Raw genomic sequence first — 20856 nt, forward strand, 5'->3', positions numbered from 1 at the left:
AACCTCCAAATATTCCCATAGAACCTCCCTTAGGATTTTGTCATAGGCTTTTCTCTAGGTGTATGAATACCATATGTAAGTCCTTCTTCCTCTCCTTATATTGCTCCATCATCCTATTCACAGGGTGAATGTCTTATGTAGTCGACCTTTCAGGCATGAATCCGAACCGATTCTTCGAAATAAACGCACTCCTCCTCACTCTACTCTCCATCACCCTCTCCCAAACTTTTATAGTATGACTTAACAGCATGATACTTTTATAGTTGTTGCAATTTTGGACATCATCCTCTTGTTCTTGTACAACAGGGCCATCGAACACCATCTCTATTATTCGAGTATCTTCTCCATCCTAAAAATGATATTGAACAATCTAGTAAGTCACTCCAATCCTGCCCGGCTCGCATCCTTTTAAAATTCTACCGGGATCTCGTTTGGCCTAGTCGCCCTGCTCCTACTCATCTTCCACATAACTTCCTCAACCTCATCAAGCTTAATGTGCCTATGAAACCCGAAATCACACTATCTCTCTGAGTTCTCCAACTCCCTAAGTACGATGTTCCTATCCCGACCCTCGTTTATGAGTTTTTATATGGAATTATGGCTGCCACATACGTCTAATACATGCATCTTCAACCAGTACCTTGCCTTTCTCGTCTTTGATGCACCTTACTGTGTCCAGGTCCCGAGCCTTTTTCTCTCTAACCTTGGCTAGCCTGAACAGTTTCTTGTCACCACCTCTGCCCCCCAGCTCTTTATATAATCGTTCAAACGCTGCAGTTTTAACCGTCGTGAATGCCAACTTCGCCTTCTGATAACACTCCCTATTCGTCCTCTTCTCCTCCCCGTCAGCACTCTCTGGCAGCTTCACATACACTGCTTTCTTGGCTTCTACTTTTCCTTGAATCTCTCCATTCCACCACCAGTTCCATTGTGGCGTCCCGAGTAACTCCTCGTGACCCCTACCACCTCTCTAGCAGCCTTTCTGAAGGTCTCGTATACTATTAATACTATCACTTAACTTATGCAATGTCTTTGTTTGTATATTCAACAGAATCTTTCAAGGCAATATAAGTACACATCAAGGTGAAGGGGTAGCAAATATCATCATCAAATTCACCATTTCCTCATACGTTACATGATGGACCTGCATTGTCGATTGTTATTACTTTCTTAATAAAATTGTTAATATTTCCGCTGATAGGCTACTTTGGCCCACCTAAGGGCCTAAACCTTAAGAGGGTGAAATGGTGTGAAATAAAGTCATGACATTAGACCCTGGGAAATCAACTTGACCACAATCATAAGATGGAGGAAGGAATCCCAAAGCAAGCAAAGGTGCATAACAAAGGCAAAGGGCTAAAGGCAAAGGGAAATGATTACATGAATGAGAAAAGGGACCCACTCACCATTGATAAATCTTTCCTTTCTCAGTCTCTCAATTTTTTGACTTGAAATTATATTAAGACCCCACCACGGCCACCATTGTCTGTATGGATTGAATGATAAAAAGAGCACCTCACGTGGAGTCTGAACCAAAGGCTCAGTCATTCACAGCCACAATAAAAAGAAAAGCCAGGACAAACCCCTTAATTCTTTCTTCCTTCCTAATGAAAATAATTTCATAAAAAAGAAAATCAAATTACACTTAAAATCACAAATTTTTCTTTCTTTTTCTAACTATATACTATGACTTTTCCCAACTAATATTAATTTGTCAAAAAGACATTAAAAAAGGACCCCAACAAAAGCATATATTTTCTTTTTCCCTTTGTTCAATTTTTTTTTTCTTTTAAAAGCTTCCCCCTTATAATTCCTACTCATTATCTTTGTTGCTTTAAGTTTTCCTCTTCGCATCTCCCCCCCCCCCCCCCTCTCTCCCCTAAGCCAAACAACACATCAATGCCCAAATAATGCTCTCAAACAACAACACTCTAGAGGGTAAGAGACACATATACTGTTTAATTCATTTCATTCGTTCTAGCTAGAGTGAGCTACGCAGTCTCAGAAAGAGATATACGAACAGACCAAGAAATGAATTTAGGGTCCGTCACTATTGTGAACATCAACACTGAAAGAAAAATAAAAAGAAAATTTTTCGAGTGAGTTTTTCTTAGATTAGAGGATTGAAGCAGCATATTTCTCGCACACACAACAGTGATCATGGATGGAGGAGGTGATGATCATTTCCACCACCAACACCAACATCACCATCATCACCACCAATACCGTCAAAATAACTTTCCTTTTCAATTACTCGAAAAGAAAGAAGATGAACCTTGTTCCAGCTCCTCCGCTGCTGCTAATAATTATCCTTCTCTTGCCATCTCTCCATCTGATCATACAAATACAAACCCTAATAATGATAATACCCTCCAAATCACTGAAACTTCTAAAAAACCACCTCCCAAAAGAACCTCCACCAAAGACCGCCACACTAAAGTTGACGGCCGTGGCAGACGTATACGTATGCCTGCCCTTTGTGCCGCTAGGGTTTTCCAGCTCACTCGAGAACTCGGTCACAAGTCCGATGGCGAAACCATTGAATGGTTACTCCAACAAGCTGAACCTTCTGTCATAGCAGCCACTGGAACTGGTACTCATGCTTTTAGAGTTCATCTATTTTTTACAATTTGTTTGTCAGAATAAGAAGTTATGGAGCCATGTTTTTCACTAAGAGAGTCAAAACACAAAGAAGTAAACACGGTCAAGAGATTCAACACATAATATATATACTTAATAAAAAGATTTAACCTATTTATACATGAGTATAATTTCCCGGCGAAAAGGTGTTAATTGATAACCCTTCATGGCTCTGCTACTGAAAACAAGGACAACGAGTTGCTTGATTAAGTTGTGCAAGTACTTGAGGATTTTTCTGATTTTTTTGTTTGAAAAATAAATGCGCATTTTCAGTTTATTGTTTTCTCTGGCAAAACTTTCTTTCTACTTTCTTAGCCTTTGTTCATATCGTTCATATTTCATTTAAATCTTCTAACAGGTACAATTCCTGCAAATTTTACGTCGCTCAACATTTCGTTACGTAGTTCAGGATCCACCATGTCGGTACCATCTCAGCTACGATCCTCGTATTTCAGTCCTAATTTTTCGCTCTCCCAACGACGAGGTTTGTTTCAGGGTATTGGATTATCTTCCGACAGATCTGCAACTACGTTGTTGAACTTTCAGACAGGAAATACAAACCCTAGTATGAATCATCAGTTGCAAGCTAAACAAGAATTGAGGGACAATTCACTAGATTTAACGGAGACAAGTATAGAAGAAAGTCTAAGCCGAAAAAGGAGACAAGAAGTAGACTTGCAACAGCAGCAGCAACACGATCAGCAACAACAGATGGGGAGTTACTTGTTACAATCAAGTACCGGGAGTATGCCAGCAAGTCATTCATCAATTCCGGCGAATTTTTGGATGTTAACAAATAATAACAGCCAAGTTTTGGGAGGCGATCCAATATGGACGTTTCCATCGGTTAGTAATTCTGCTTCTGCTTTGTATAGAAGCACAATGTCAAGTGCATTGCATTTCATGAATTTTCCTGCACCAATGGCATTACTGCCAACTCAACAACAAGGAACGAGTTTAGTTGGCAATAGCAGTGGAACTTCACTAAATGAAGGTCAATTGGGCATGGTCACCGGACTAAATCCGTATAGGCAGTGTTCCGGTGTATCGGAATCTCAGGCGAGTGGGTCCCATTCGCATCACGGCGGTGCAGATGATCGGAATGATACGACAAGCCACCATTGATATATCCTAAGATGGACTCATCGTGATCAGATTCTTACATATATTTTTATCCTCGTCTTGTGGTGTGATATAAGTTTGGATACTCCTATATTTTTAAAACACACACGTGAGGTTTGATTATTTTCTATATAATGCTGAGTTGCTTCTTCTTCTTCTTCTTCTTCCTCTTCTTCTTCCTCTTCTTCCTCTTCTTCCTCCTCGTCTTCTTCCTCTTCCTCTTCCTCTTCCTCTTCCTCTTCTTCTTCTTCTTCGTGTGATTAATTTGCCTGCCGGTTTTTTAGGGTTTGAAGAGGGCAATATTTTTTTTAACAAAAGGAGTATTTGGCTGCTTTTTGTCAAAAGTTCTCTTGTTTTTGTTTACCCATTACAACCGTATAGATTGTTATTCAGCACTACTATTATTGATCTTTACTTTTTCTCACTATGTACTGACTATTGTATGCATGGGCGTATAATAAAGAAAATTACTGACTTGCAAAGTAAGAACTTTTATACACTTAACAGAGGTAATCATCTATTAAAACAAAATTAGTAACCCGAAAATTAAGAGATTCTAAAAATATAGTAATAGCGTAAAAATCTTTATACCGGTTGTTCGTGTATCTTTTTTACAACTTCAAGTTCAAAGACTACTACATACATCAGTCTTTTCTTTCTGCAACCCTAGAGTACAAAATGAAGATTTCACAACAAACAACAAGACATATCACCCCTACAACGTAGGAAATGGAACAGTTAAAAGTAGCCCTATAATGTTGGAAGAATAGCGAGAAACTGTGTTCTGATCATGACTGCCATAGTTTTTACAGCAAAGTAACTAAAGTAAGATAGAAAATTTCTTTTAGTACAAGAGGGTTAAAATACAAACTAACTACTTTAATATTACTAGTAAGAGATATGGGGTCGAGTAATAGGAGTTGGTGGGGACCCATACCTTATCAGTTTTTAGATGTTTAGCTCAGGTGGTGAGGGCCCACAGCATTGTGGTCATAGCCTAAAACCCTTTGGACAATCAATAGGTAACACTGACAAACAGGTGTATCATTCTTGCTCTTTTTACACAAGCTGAGACTGAGACCGCATTTTAAAGATCGCTGGTGGGTTTTTGTGACCCTACAACTATGCTTGGCCCACTTGTTTTATCAATCTGGACCGTTCAGTTTCTTTCTGGGCCCGGACCGCTATGAACCGGGCTCGCTGAATGATTACTTCTCAGTGACAGAAAATGTGTATGACTAGTTCCTCATTTACCCCGTATTGTATGAATGTCTGCTATCATTCTCCACCCACCCACCTATCCCTATGGTAAAAAAAGAGTTTAAGCTAGGCAATGTATTGGTTTTTTTTTACCTCGGAAGCCTTGGCGTAATTGGTAAGTTGCTTCTATGTGATCAAGAGGTCACGGACTCAAGCCGTGGAAACAGGCTCTTGCAGAAATGCAGGATAAAGCTGCGTATAATAAATCTTATGGTCCGACTCTTTCCCAAACCCCGCGCATATCGGGAGCTTAGTGCACCGGACTACCCTTTTATTGTCAAGTTGACGATAAAAACTAATTACTTGTACCCATCGAATATTTATATTAAACCAATAGATGAATGACATGTAAATCTATAGACTTTCTCACTTAACTATGATAAATTAATTCATATTTTTACTACTTTATTAAATTAGTTAGTCATAGAAAGTTGAATTGATTTGGTATAAACCAAAGCAAGCATGATACAGTAGCTTCTCAAAGTTGAATTACATAATTGCCCTTCTAATTAATTTAAATATTCTACTTAAAAAATATTAAATAAAAATACTAAATTTATTTGAAGAGGTGTAACTTTTCATAGCATTAGTTACTGATGTTCAACCGTTGTTATCTTTATTGAGGCCTAAAAGCAGAAGTTAATTTACCTATTTACCCCTTTTAAAATCCTAATTACTCTACTTATTTATAAATAAATAAAAAAATAAAACTAAAACTGTCGAATTCCTACAAATAGCCCCAAGCCTTCATGATCCTTCATAAAAAATCACAACCATTCGAACAGTCATCTTAAGGAAAATGTACTCTACAAATTATTTTTGTCAGTGCAAAAATATAGACATGGTCAAGTTTGCAGCTAGATTGGATAAATAAAGGATATGCTTGATCAGTGTCTTTATTTTTATAAATCATGATTGAAGTATGCTAATGCAGGCAATTAACGTCGCATAATCTCTTCTTAAGAGGTTTAATTGGTCGACGAACTTCGTATGATCGTATAAATAGAAAGTGGCAGCAAAATTAGAGAAGATTTCAGCACTGAAGCCATGTTAATGGCAAAGCCGGATCGATCAATATTTCAAGGAGAAATAGAATCATTTTTACTCCACTTTTGGTAATAAACGTATAGTAAGCGAAGTATTCTGATACTTTTATTTTTACAAAATTAGGGAGAAGACAAATTAAGTGATTGATTTCTCTTTATCGCCTTTACATGAAGAAGAAAGTAGCCATATTGGGTTCTACTTTCTAAATTTATTCTTAAGTTTGCTAGCCTTGTGTCATGATCTCATAATATATAACGCGTCTTGCATGCATATTATGATTAGAAATAACTAAGGTTATATTAGTAATTTTCTTTTTTGGATGATATTCTATTAGTTAATATACTATATTTTTTATTTTTTTTATTCTAGTTTTTTAATTAATTTTTTACCTCCATATTTCTAGCTAATATAGAAGAAAATCTATGAGTGAATCAATATATATATATATATATATATATATATATATATACCCTTTTACTTTGAAGTTAGACTTATATTAATACTTGAAAATATTTTTGAGATCATTAGATATATGATATAGATATTATTTAAAGATTGATGATCTTTTATCTAGGATTTAAATCTCAAGAAGTTAACATATTAATGTTTTATGCGTTACGCTTGACATGAAAATGTGAATAAAATAATCAGTTTTGGTGATTTCTCTTTGAGATTATTTATTTACATTACAATGAAGATACTCTTTTGTCTCATATGTTTATGTGTTTTAGCAGCCAATGTAAAGTATTTATTCCACATTAAAAAGTTAGAAAGATGATAAAGTAACTTTAACAAGTTGTTTGGAAGAAATTAATTTGTACTTAATTTTGTCTTATAACTCAAACATATAGTTTTAGAGCATGTATTGCGGTTAAAGTTTATTATTTTTAATGCAAATTTTATATTAGTTGTTATGATACCACGTGCAACGCACGTATTCTATAACTAGTACTAATTTAAAAGTGGGAAGCTCTAAACTAAAAGGTTTAAAGACTAAAATACCCTCTTAGTGAACTAGTTTTATCTTTAATAACAATAATAAGTAAATAAAAAACTAAGTAAATATTAGAAAAGGTGTCATCCATTACTAAGGGATGCATCTTTCATTAAAAGGTGCAGTAGTTATTTTATAAATATTATGCAATTTCCAGCACTTGAAGCTTTTAATTCCAGAGTCAAAATTTCAGCACTTGGAAAAATCCACCAAAATGAACAAGTTTGGAACAATCATATCTTTCATCCATGAGTGCACAATATTATTTTCGACTTGATCATAAGATAATTATATATTTTATATTTATTAAAAATAGATATAACTTTTGTTATTGTTGCTATAACTGGTGAAATTTTAAATTTACCATTCCATGTTGTCATAATTGTGATATTCCTCGTATATTAAAAATATTGTTCTATCTTCTTAGACCACTTAATGCTTGTGACATATAACCTAGCATTTTCAAGTTCACTAAAAAAGTATAAATACCAAATATTGAAGGGGTAAAATACTAATGCAATCAATGTGAATACAAGTCAATACATTGCTCTACTCTTGTGGAGCCGTTTTTCTACAAATTTTTATGAGTATGTTCTTCTATTAAATTAGCTAAATATGATCAACATTCATTATTTTTAAGATTATACTATATATTTTTTATTTAATTTTTTTTACTCAAACGTATTTTTTAAAGATATGTACATTATATTAATATGAGGTATATGTGCAGCGCGCGTATGAAAAAACTAGTAAACTACTATAATCATTTAATTAAATTTAACTAAAGTATAAAACCCGTTTAAGTTGTTAGTGTATCAGTTGAAAAAACAGTCTATTTATGGAGGTTTTACTACGGGGATTATTTTTATTTTTTTTCTTTCACCAAGGGGAGTTACTCCTAACCTCCCCAATTTCAATAGGGGGTCTTATTAACCTCCACAGTGATTGCAATTTGCTGCGGCTTGGAACCTCCGCTAGCCTGAAAAAGAGGCTTTTTCTATTATTCCAAATAATAAAATAATATAATGAAAGAAGTTGTTTTTTCTGTCCTTTAGCACAAGAGTAGAAGGAAGCCTAGAGGCAAGGGTCCAACTCTTTCTGAAATTGCGCTTAGTCTCGCTATCTCTTTATTTACCGCCCCCTAAAAGTCAATACTTGCTGCAGACCGATGAACGTGAATTATCCAGTATTGAACAATCAGAAAAAAATGATAAAGAGAATTAGGGATGTTATATAATGCAGTAAAGAAAGAATGATAAAAGAAGACTAAGAAGTAAGAAACAGTAAGTAATATATATAGCTGGGGAATATATTTTATGATATATTTAATCCGTGAAAGAAAGTCTGAAAAAGGAGGATCGATATATGTATAATTCAGCATCACATCTCATTTCCATCAAACATTATCAATCTCCCCTTAATTTGTTATTAACGGAACCGTATCATGTGTACTTAATTACAGTATCTTCTTTTGCCAGATTTGGGTGTGTTTGGTACGAAGAAAAATCTTTTCCCTGAAAAAGGTTTATCATTTTTTTTTTTCCATGTTTGATTGGTGAGTGAAAAACTTTTTACGAAAAATATTTTATAGTGTTTGGTTAGAGAGTAGAAAATCTTTTTTAGGAAAATAATTTTCTGTGTTACTCTCCTCACTCCCCCAAACCTATAAGCCGCAACGAGCACCCGGTACCTTACTCAACCGAGCACCAACATAGCATATCTTTCTTATTACATCATCATAGGTAAGTAGGGCGGAAGAGACGTCATGCGATAACCAGAGTAAACACGAGGGAATACCCGACATAGGACAACCCAACCTGATATAGAAACTCATACATGTGACATACAGGCCTATAAGGCTAATGTGATCCATTATATACTTAAAATATAGGCTGACAAGGACATACAAGTATTCGTATACATGACATCAGTCTACAAGCCTCTAAGAACACATAATATCATAAAGGTCGGGACAAGACCCCGTCATACCAAACAATACGCGTCTAAATCATACTAATCAAACAAGCAACTCCGAAGCAAATGGAGCGCACCAACATCTTCCGCTGAGCTAATAGCCTACTTGGAGGACTCTCGACCTGTCTATCGGGACCTGCGGGCATGAAACGCAGCATCCCCAGGCAAAAGGGACGTCAGTACAAATAATGTACCGAGTATGTAAAGAATGAAAATCAGTAAATAATAGACATGAGATGAAATATAGAGTAAATGATTCAACCTGTAAGTCTGGATAACTCTGTAAATCATGAAATACTTATAATGTCATGCATATTCGTACGAATGTCATGTCGTGCATAGGTACATATGTTCATAACATCATCAAGCCTTTGAGGGCATCCCATCATATCATCTCGGCCACTGTGGGCAAATCATTAACGTATACCAGCTGATCAGGCGGTGGTGCGTATATAACGCCGTAACCTTTTTCCATATCCCATATACATATAATGTACATATATACGCATATATAATGCCATATGGTCAAAATTAAATTACAACCCCACATAGCTAAAAAGGCTCTAGAAATGCCAGATAAATTAGAATACCAAAGAGCCTAGAATATTTAGATTTAAAAATATACCCAGAAAAGAAATATAGAATATTAAAAGATAATATGGTAATTAAATGTGATTTTAGTGGTGGAGAACATATATTACAAATCAAAGATAAACAATACAATACTTTAGTAGATTTAATAATCAATTTTGGAGAAAAACCCAGGAAAATAATAAAAACATAATAAGAACACTAGGACTATTAGAAGCATTACAAACTAAACAAAGAAAGACTTTAGAAAAACTAGAACAAAATTTGGATTTTCTAAAATCACAAGAACTAGAAATAGACAGAAAAATACAATTTCTGAATAATAAGTTTAATCTAGAAAAAATATCTACGAAAAACGAAATAGAAAAATTAATTAAAACTATTACAGAAAAGCCTAAAGAATTAGAAATACAAACAACCGGATTAGTGAAAAAAATAACACATCAAGTAGAAGTATTAAAAAGTGAGATAAGTACATTAAAAGAAAAGATAGACACAATAAAAGAAATCGCTCTTTCATGAGTGATTTACAACTAGAACTAGATCCAGTATATGAGGAAGCATTAAAATTCACAAAAAGAATTCAACGCAATCCAGAGGGACTGACATGGACATTAACGTGATTAAACTCTTGATTAAACTCTTATATTTGTGAAAATCCTACTCGGTACTCTCTCTCTCTCTCTCTCTCTCTCTCTCTCTCTCTCTCTCTCTCTCTCTCTCTCTTTCTCTCTCTCTTATAAAGTCTTGTATAGTTTCAGTATTATCCAAATTATGAATTGAGATTACCCCTTTATACCTTTTTTTTTAAAATTTTTTAATTCACTCTATTCATCTCTTCTTCCCAATCTTTTAAAGATTTAAATCTTTTCTTAACTCTTTTTTTCTTTAACCTCACCCTGGCCTAGATTAAACTCTTTATACCCTTTTTTGATTATTCTCGGGTTTTACTTAACCGGTTTCTCCTAGGAATTTACAGGTTAATCCATCAGAATTGTTAAGAAATTGGGAAGCTAACCATATACTAAGAGTGGTATCTAATAATCAAATATAATTAATATAAAGCTATACAGAATAACATAAAACTGTGAAAGAAACAGGGGTAATATCTAGGAACATAATTTAGATAAAGATAGGTAACTTACATGTTTATAGGAGAGAGATTTCCCTTTCGGGAAACCCGAAAAAGTCTACGGGACTTGGAAATTAAAAACGATCACACAATAAGCATAAGGACTTATTTATTTTACAAGCTTAGAGGAAGAACTACTAAAATATTCATAAGAAAATATTTTACAAAATATTTTGGAGGATGGTTGGTGATGAAGAGGATGTTGGGATGAGTTTTCTTCTCAGTGTTTTTTCTCTTCCTTCTCTCTTGTTTTTTTCTGCTTTCTTCTCCTTTTTATAGCTAAATTTTGGAACGGATTTGAAAAATGGATTCCAAACTCTTTAAAAATCTATCTTGTCCAGCCTTGCAGGGTACATCATTGGGCTCCATATTTATATGACTTGGTCGGAGATTCCCTTAGTGTTTGTAACTTTTTCTTCCACTCAAAATTTTAGCTTGTCCTTTAGCACAGCTAATATTACCTCTTGTCACATCTTCTCTACTTTATTTCACTTGTCAAGTCTGTCTTTTACCACATCTAGCATTTTTTCCCGTCACATCTTCTTTACTTTCTTGTTTTTCTCATTGGCACGCCAACATTATTGCTCTGTCTTTTACACCAGCATTATTACTCTTTTTTTTGTCTTTGGTGCTCTTTAATTGCTGTTTAACTGAGACCTTGCTTTTATGTGTCTAAATTATGTATAGCTATTGAATCAAAACTCATTTCTGACTCATCTTCATATGGATCTTGAGCATCTTGATAATTTAAGTTGTCTTCATAGTTATCATCTTCTCCAGTATCATTATCTTCTATCGTACTTTCAGTTCCATCATCTATTTCTTTTTGGGTAGAATAGTTATAATTAGTAAATCTAATTGATGTTTCTCCTTTAGAGATTGTGTACATCAAATGAGATTCTGGTTTGAATATTTTTGGCTTTGCAAAATCTTCTAGATTTCATTCTAATCCAGCATATTCTTCTGAATTTATCTTAATAGGTTTTATTAATTTTATCCCTTTATTTCTCATTACTTCGACTACATCATCTACCTTAATTTTAAATTTTGTATTACTATTTGTTGCCATTTTTCATATGAAACCTACACATATTAGTAAATTATTTCCATTATTCATTTCTTCATATCCTTTAGTATGTATTTCTATTTTAATAGTTTTTTCAAATTCTGCTAGATTTATCATGAAATCTGGGCTAATGTAAAATATTTCTCCATTATTTGTCATGTCTACTTCTGTTAAACCTATTATAGATTTCTTCTGATCTGACCATTTGTCATCATATACTACTACTACTACTAGTACTTTAGTTCCTAAATTCTTTCTAGTTAGTCCTTTTAATCCGATTACTATTAATCCCATATGCATTAAATTCTTTCTATAATTTTTATTTATCATACTGAATCTGGGTTAATTAAATTTAATGTTGCCACTTTATTTCCTATGACTGATATTGCTCTTCTCTATAATGTCTATATAGTTGAGAGTTATTTGAAAAATATCCTGTATTATATAATATTCTCGGATTGAGTAACCAGAATGCCTATAGAAGAACCTATAAGATTACAAGAAGGAGGAAGTAAGGGTAAAATACTAAATATAGCAGCTCTAATACCAGGTCGAACTCTAAACGACATGTTTGATGGTGAAAAAAATATTAAATTATGTTTTCCAAAATTTATTCTTTCCATATTAGTCTGTTCTGCAAAAGGGTGTGGCTTAAAATGAAGATTACCAACCCTACTAAAGACACAGACACTACCAGACTTTAATTTTTATCAAACCCTCCTATATTATTAGACTCTACCATTTTATACTCTAAGACTTTAATTTTTATCAAACCCGCTCTTATATTGGTATCAGAGCAAGAAGATTTTCGGACCAAAAAGTTTATGAAACAACTTATTTTTGCTAAATACATAAGTTACCATCACCATCTAATATATATTAGTCGTGAGAGTATTAGAAATAACATAGAATATAGAGAAACATTAGAATCACAACATAGTTTCTTTGAACTAGATATTTTAAATACGGAAGATTTTAAAAATTTCCTTCTTCTTGAAATAGAAAGAACTAATATTGAAATACAACAAGAAAATGATTATATTCGAACCATCGGAAATAAGATAAAACATATCTCATTGGGGTAATATATATGTTAAGACAACATCCTTTAGCTAAAGAAATAGCTTGTAACTATTGGATTTTAAGTAGAAATATACAAAGAAAAGAAGAATTAAAAAACATACTACGAAAGACTAAGACTCTATTAATATCAACTTTAGAATTAGCTAAACAAATAGAAGAATCAGATCTAAAAATAAATAGAGAACCAAGTTATATAGTAAAACGTAGTATTAGTTCAGAAACCATATCAGCTTTAGAGTGGGAAATACAATATATAGAAGGAGAAATATATTTAGAAAATAAAAGAATAAAATTCTTTAATAACCGAAAAATTTGGATACCATTAGGTTAAACAAAATAGATGGTAGTCTACATCTTGATGAACCTTCATCTTCACTTTTTTGGCAAAGTGACAGCCATAAACGGATTTGATATGTCTTTACCAGTCACCGTTTGAACCGGACTAGCTGTATCATTATCCGATACAGTAGATCTTGCTGCATTCATTGGGGAATGCACACCCAAATATATATATATATATATATATATATATATATATATATATATATATATATATATATATATATATATATGCGCGTATATAACGTCGTCTGATCATGGGTCAATGTACATGTATAAATGAATGCAATGCATGAGAAGTACGTCAATAAAATCTTTCGGAGTGTCATAGACCATTATGCTTTTGATTAATATCATGAAATAGACTTTATCAACTCACATAATTTCTGAGACCCACGACCAGACGATAGAATAATAAGACTTATGGGAAATCGAGAATATAAGCATCTCTACGAATAAAGTCATTTATGGAGGTTGTGCATTTACTCGTTTCGTTTGTGTCGTATGGATCATGCCAAAAGAAAGAAGGGATAGCCTTAACTTACCTAAACCGATTCTTTTGACAATTCCTTTAACACACGTTGATTGCAACAACACATAACGGCGGATCGAAGTAGGAAAAAATCTGCATGATATTCTTGAGAAAAATTGCACTGTACTCCCTTAGAATAACAAAATCCCGTTGCTATTACGCAGTATAATTTCGTATGGATTCCTTTGCTAACCCAAGAATTCCCGCAGCTTTCTTTGTGAATTAATCCTAATCTTAAGTGACTTATTGAGTTGGAGATATCTTCTATGGCTTTTGGTAAGGTACATTACCCTTTTCATATACTTTGTGAATTTTAGAGCTTTTTTATGGCTTAGCCAAGAATATATTCCTTTAAAAGTGCTACCTAGCAAAGTGATCTAAGAATTACTTAATGACTCTTATGTTTGTTGCCACGTTTGGGAGGATATCCTTATCCAATAATTAACCATCAATCATCTTAATTAATTGTTAATCTCCCATTAAAATCAATAATTACCCGATTATTCACATAACTAAGAATTATCTCAAATTACTTATAATACTACTCACTTTAAACATACCTTATACACCTTACTATCATGACCATGTGGTACCTTGTATGATACTACTCCATAAATACTGGGTATTTTTGTTTAGGCCGTATTTTATTCCAAAATGTCAAAATTCGTCGAAATTCATTTTCTTCAATTTGCTTACCCTCTCACCTTCACGAATTTACTCATCGCTTATTTGAAATGTCATAATGCTTATAATCTCAAAATAATCTTATTCCCGAACTTACGTTGATTAACTTATGACGAAACTTTAACGTACAAAAAATGGGGGATGTAACATCTCATTTCCAAGCTTTCATCAATTTACATATGGCGTACTTTCACGTACGAAAACATGGGGTGTAACATCATTACCCTCTTTGGAACATTCGTCCACGAATGTTGACTGATGCACTTATTATTATCATAACCTATAGCTCTTGCGAATATTTTAATACTCTTCTTGCCATCTAGGCACTGTTATGTGAATGAATCCAAAGGTCAGTGCATTTCCCTTTAGGCCTCTTTCTCCCACCATGACTTGTGGTTGTAACTGTTCCTACCTTCTGTCATGCAGCCTGTACGACTCTGACCTTGTAAGTGCGCCTATGCGACTCATCTCTCCTTTTTCGTCCAGCTTTTATTCAATCTCTAGGTCTCACTTTGTAAACATATACATAGCTTGATAAGACGACCCAACTTGATATAAAAACTTATACATGTGATATATGGGCCTATAAGGCCAACATGATCATTTGTAAACTCAAAACATAGGCCGGCAAGGCCGTACAAGCATTCATATACATGACATCTGTCTACAAGCCTCTAAGAGCATACACTTAACATAAAGGTCGGGACAGGACCCCGCCATACCAAATAATATGTGTCTAAATAATATTGATCAAACAAGCAACTCCGGAGCAAATGGAGCGCACCAACATCTTGCGCTAAGCTGATAGCCTATTTGGAGGACTCTTGGCCTGTCTATCGGGACCTGCGGGCATGAAACGCAGCATCCTCAGGCAAAAGGGACGTCAGTACGAATAATGTACCGAGTATGTTAAGGTTATCCCTTCTTTCTTTTGGCATGGTCTATACGGCACAAACGAAATGAGCCCTCCCCCCCCCCCCCCCGCCAAGTTACTCAACATTTCCACAACTCTATTTTCCTTCAAGAATTCAATTATTCTTACAATTTTTACATAAATCCAAAGGAACTAATGTGCTGATATAATTTTTCACATAAGAATATTGAAATTTGAGCTCCATGACTAAAAAGAAAATACTTTTTTTCTTGTTGAAATAAAATAAAAATACTCTTTCTACAACATGAAAAGTAAGTATTCATTTTTTGTTGAAATGAAAGAAAATACTTTTTTTACATCATAAAAAGAAAATACTCACTTTGTTGAAATGAAAGAAAATACTTTTTCTACATCATGAAAAGAAAATACTCATTTTATTGAAATGAAAGAAATATTTTTCTACATCATAAAAAGAAAGTACTTTTTTGTTTAAATGAAAGAAAATATTTTTTATTACATCATTTGTTGAAATGAAAGAAAATAGTTTTTCTACATCATGAAAAAAGTACTTTTTTTTGTTGAAATGAAAAAAATACTTTTTTTTCGTTATGAAAAAAAAGTACTCATTTTGCTACAATGAAAAAAAGTACTCTATCCACAACATGAAAAGAATGTACTTTTAATAATATTTCTATTAAGGGTGGGTGGTGGGGGTTAAGGGTAGGTGGTGGGGATGGGTGGGGGTTGTGGGCGTAGGATCAGTAGAGTAGGGAGTGGGTAAGGGTGGGAGTGTGGGGGTGGACTGGTGGGGGTTGGTAGGGATGGGGAATATAGCGGGGAAGATTGAAATGAGTTTTGGAAATAGGGAAAATATTTTCCTGCAATTGCATGAAATGAGTCCATAAGAAAAATATTTTTCAAAATATTTAAACCAACCAAACATAGAAAAATTAGAAAATATTTTCCTTCTTACCAAACACACCCTTTGTTGGACAGAATTTTGATTGTACTGCTTGAACTCTTCAATATCAATAGTTAAAACTTGTTGTTATACTGCAATTAATTCTTATGTACAAAAGATCATCTGCCGTGGATGATGCAAATATATATTATAGAGGATATCAAGAGGATATATAGTTCTACACTGCTATTGATCGTCACTCGTGTTAGTGGTAATTTTCTCCGGCCTTTCTCCCCAACCCAAGTACGAAAATAGTTCGCCTCAAAGTAAAGCACGCATATTATCACACTTATTCTTCAATTTAATTATAAATACAGATTTATTTCTCAACATGTCATGAACTCTGTTGTTCTAACTCCATTAATTGGCCTTTGAGGTTATTGTTATTCTTCTTCTATCCCTCTTCTCTCTGTCAAACTTATTTTTGTAAGTAAAGAGAAAGAAATTATCTCCTTCTGATCAAAAGCTTAGCTTTAGAATTATTTACATCAGATTCAAAAGCTTTAGCTTTAGAATTGGCCAGATAACAATGTCCAACTATAGGTACACACGAGTAAGAAAAATATTTTTCTGTTATGTGCGCTTACGGTATAAAAAGATATTTACACAACCACGCCATTAATAAAATAATTACAGAGAACAAACCTACTTTTACATATTAAACTATATTAATATGTCACATATTAAAATATATTAATTGTATTATAAACAATATTTACATGGTGCATATAACTCAATTCTTTCATAGACATTCTCACACTTTTTATTTAGGAATAGAATGTGTTTACCCTTAAAATGAGTAACGATTAAATTTGTACGCGATTTAAATGATATGTAATTTAATTTAACAGGAATAATCTATGAACGAAAAATAATTAAAGTAAAGTGAAACAAAAACGACCAAATCAAGCGTGATGAACAACTGAGCATGACTCTTAGTTGAACGCTGAAAATCAACCTCGGTCGAGCCCTAGAGACGAACTCGGTTGCTACTTGATAAATAAACGGCTGAAGGACACTATGAACAGTAGCTAGAGAATAAATATAAACTTTTATTGCTTTGATATGCGTGTCTACAATGGTCCTAAAATAAAAAGTTTCTCTCCTTTGTATAGTAGGGGAGTTTCAATTCAAGTAAGTCTAAATAAGGTAAAAATCTCCTCTTCCCAGTAAATGTTGATTTGCAGTTGATACCGGACGAGATTCGCGCCGTAATATCCGATTGAGGGAGGATATTACGGGCCACCGCTTATCGTGCTTGACCGTTTTTTCCCTTAGTCTCAAAGCTACACTCTACTCGGACCCGATGTTCGGCCATATATGGTTCTACGTACACCATTTGTCCTCCCCTGGTTCAGAAATTTGGAACTCGGTTTTACTCGAGGTCATACCAGACCGTGATTGCTTTTCATTTTTTTATCGGGGAATCGAGGGTAACTTTATCCATGATTTTACTCGCACACAGATAGTCCCCACACATTTCGGAGAGCATATTTATCGAAACGATGAGAAGTGATTAGTTGACCCCTGTTCCTTCCTTTGTACATTACAATCGGGTCGACGAGTCAGTGGAATGTCCCATCAGTCACGTCGTTCTGGCTTTGGACACATGTCAGCCACCGGTTGACTATCCTCGAATGCGAAATGTCACGTATTAATTACCTCCCTCCTATAAAAGCTTCGGTTCTTTTTTCACTTTCTTTCTTTCCGATTTCAAACCTTCCTAAGTTACCCCCAAACTTTTACTTGCTCATAATTCCTTTAATTCTTCATAAATTGTTCTTCACATCTTCATATTTTTATCTTCCCAACTTCATATTTTGCCCTTCAATCTTCAAGTTTTACCTTCAAGCCTTCATATTTATCATCAAACATTCATATCCACCTTCAAACATTCATAATCTTAGAATTTGATGGAAAAACATCGAAATCCGTGCCTTAAAGTACCGCCCTTCTATGGCCACCCTCGTCGTTGACATTGAAGCGACCTTACCGATAGCGGCCTTAGAACCTCCCCTAAAAGACTTTATTCACGGAGGCTGCTCTATAGACAATGATTTTAAGGTCGATACGACCTCCAAACAAAGGGATCGTGGTGAAGAGGTGTGGAGGTACATCTGCTCTATCACCAAATACACGCTCCCGATGGTCCAAGAAGACTGCAAGTGGGAGGGCAAGGAAGTGGTCGTCCATGTCCCTGACGAGGATATCACCACGCATGTGAAGGGGTACTTAAGTGTTTCTACGTACCCCTTCACTCTTGGCCTAGCAGATACAATATTCCTTGACTTCAGTAAAAGGTACGAGGTCTACCACAAGCAGATTCACCCATCTTTTTGGAGGATCGTGATCCTTTTCCATCACTTCGTCAATAACACGGGGGAGCCCCCGTTTACCATCAACCATTTGCTTGACATCTACAGTCCCCGAATCTTTCGGAGGGGATTGATCAAGCTTGTCTGAAGAAAAAAGAAAGCTCCATTCTTAAGCATCGATGAAGACAGAAAATCGAGTCTGGCATGGGAGATTCGTTCGGGTGAAGGCCGAGGATCTCATTCTCCCCGAGTTCATCCCTGAGAAGTGGAACCTAACATGTAAGTTCTTTCCCTCTTGGGTAGTTAAAAATAATTTTCCGGATTTATTCTTCTTTCTCATCGCCCGGTTCTCCTATTATGCAGTGGTCGCTCGAGCCCCCAACGCATATTGCTATTTCAAAGAGTGGGTCGAGGGGATATGCAAGCAACTATCGTACTTCGAGCGCGAATGATGCAAACTTTCAAAAGGAAAGTGGGAGGTCTGTTCTTGCGGTGAGTGTCTTTCTTCCTCCTGATTAAGTTTCCTTTTCATTTTATTGCCATTTTGACTAAGTCCCTTTCTTTATTCTACAGGTTTGCCAAAGACCACCGAACTACTAGCAATGGACAAGGACGAGGCCCTGTCCCCACCTGCAAAACCCTATGCTTCGAGATAGCTTGCCGCCAAGGCCGCTGAGAAGAAGGAGGAGAAGAAGAGAAGAAAGATGGGATCTTCTGGCTCTCCAGATGCTGACGCTGAGGCCAAGAAAAAAAGGGTCACGGTCCGGGTCCGAAAGAGCAATAAAAAGAGTACTTAGTCCAAGGTACCAAACCCTGATTCCCTTTACCGGCTCAAGGGCTACCTCGAAGATGACGACTTTGAGTTTGTTGCCACGAGCTGGTCCTTTTTGCAGAGGAACGGGCAGTACCTGAGGGAAACGACCGTATGGCTGAGCCCTCTTCAGCTCGGGAGCTCGAGGGAAAGCAAGTGGCTATGGTTTCTCGAGAAAATGCTCCTTCTTCGAGAGAAGCCGTCGATGTTATTGACAACCCGGAGTCTCCATCTCAAATGGAGTCTCTATTTGACGAGGCTCAATCCATTAAAGAAAAGCCAACCGAGACATCATGGGCCACATATGAAGCCCTTACCGTGTTCTTCGAAGGCATGTACATCGGTGCGCTGGAGGACTACTCCGGGTTTTGACACCTGGAGATCCCGAAAAAGGATGTGTTGCCAAAGTCAGGCAGGACGAGCTCGAGCCCAAAGCTGGTGAAGTAGTTCTCGGTCCCAAGGTGGATCCCGACTATAATATAAAGGTCATGTTTACAATCTCGGCGGATATCTGGGCCAGTTGGCATTGCTAGCTACCTTTGTTGGTTGGTGGCCAAAGAGGACCAAGCGAAGATGAACTAATAGATGCACAGCCTCTTTAACGAGGAACAATAGGCGCCGAACTGGGTATGTTTTTCTTTCCTTGTATCCTTTAAAGGGTTCATTTAACCTTAGCGTATTTTTATGATTTCATCATTTTTTCTCCTCAGTCCTCGGTCCTTCATTATGAAAGCTTCCATTGGTTCCGGATGGAGATGAGCCATCTCGAGTTCGAGCTCAAGAAGCAGGTCCAGCAGAAGGACATGTACAAAGCTCTTAGTGAGCAAATAAATGAGGCCTTCAAGGACCTCCACATCTTTCAAGCCGAGCTAGAAAAAGCTCAGAAGGAGGACTCGTCGATAAAATGGGAGCATTCCTTTCTGCACAAAAACGTAAGGGTATTTGAGATTAATAACGAGAGGCTAAGCACAACTGCTAATGCCACAACCTCGCAGGTCTAAGAGAATATAGACCTGATCGACCAACTCTGAGCCGAAATGAACGAGGTCAAAGCATCGGTCGAGGCATTGAGCAACAAGATAGATCTCCTAGCCTCAAAAAAGGAGGCTACCAAAGAGGATTTGGCATCGGCCAAGGACCAGCTCAAGGTGAAGAGGGATAAAGCCAACAAATGGTCTTGGCTGAATGATGAGCTCCGAGCACAACTGGACTCGGCCATCTCGAAATGGGATGCCCTTGGCCGGGAGTACACTGCACTAAGGTCCAAGCTAGAGGTGGCTTCGAATGAATCCTCTGAGGTGCAGGATATGCTGGCCCAATATAAGAATGACGTGAATGTTGATACCCAATTTTTTTCTATGTATTTTTTATGCAAAATACTTTCAAGATGGCATGTACATACATATATGAGCATGCCCAAAGAGTTTTGGC

General features: G+C 35.7%; 1 protein-coding gene across 1 annotated transcript; it reads left to right on the forward strand.

Moving 5' to 3' along the window:
• Positions 1–1822: 1822 nt before the first annotated feature.
• On the forward strand, positions 1823–3894 carry LOC107794330 (transcription factor TCP14). Its single transcript, XM_016616843.2, has 2 exons — positions 1823–2593; positions 2999–3894. The coding sequence occupies exons 1-2, from the start codon at positions 2161–2163 to the stop codon at positions 3763–3765; spliced, it is 1200 nt and encodes a 399-aa protein (XP_016472329.1). The 5' UTR covers positions 1823–2160; the 3' UTR covers positions 3766–3894.
• Positions 3895–20856: the final 16962 nt, after the last annotated feature.

Source organism: Nicotiana tabacum, chromosome 8 (genome assembly GCF_000715075.1).
Source record: "Nicotiana tabacum cultivar K326 chromosome 8, ASM71507v2, whole genome shotgun sequence".
Taxonomy (NCBI): Eukaryota; Viridiplantae; Streptophyta; class Magnoliopsida; order Solanales; family Solanaceae; genus Nicotiana; species Nicotiana tabacum.

Excerpts from the sequence above, each read along its gene's own strand:
- LOC107794330 (XM_016616843.2), top strand. The coding sequence starts at position 2,161 with ATGGATGGAGGAGGTGATGATCATTTCCACCACCAACACCAACATCAC. Across the intron at positions 2,594-2,998 it reads CATAGCAGCCACTGGAACTG|GTACAATTCCTGCAAATTTT; the intron begins GTACTCATGCTT and ends ATCTTCTAACAG.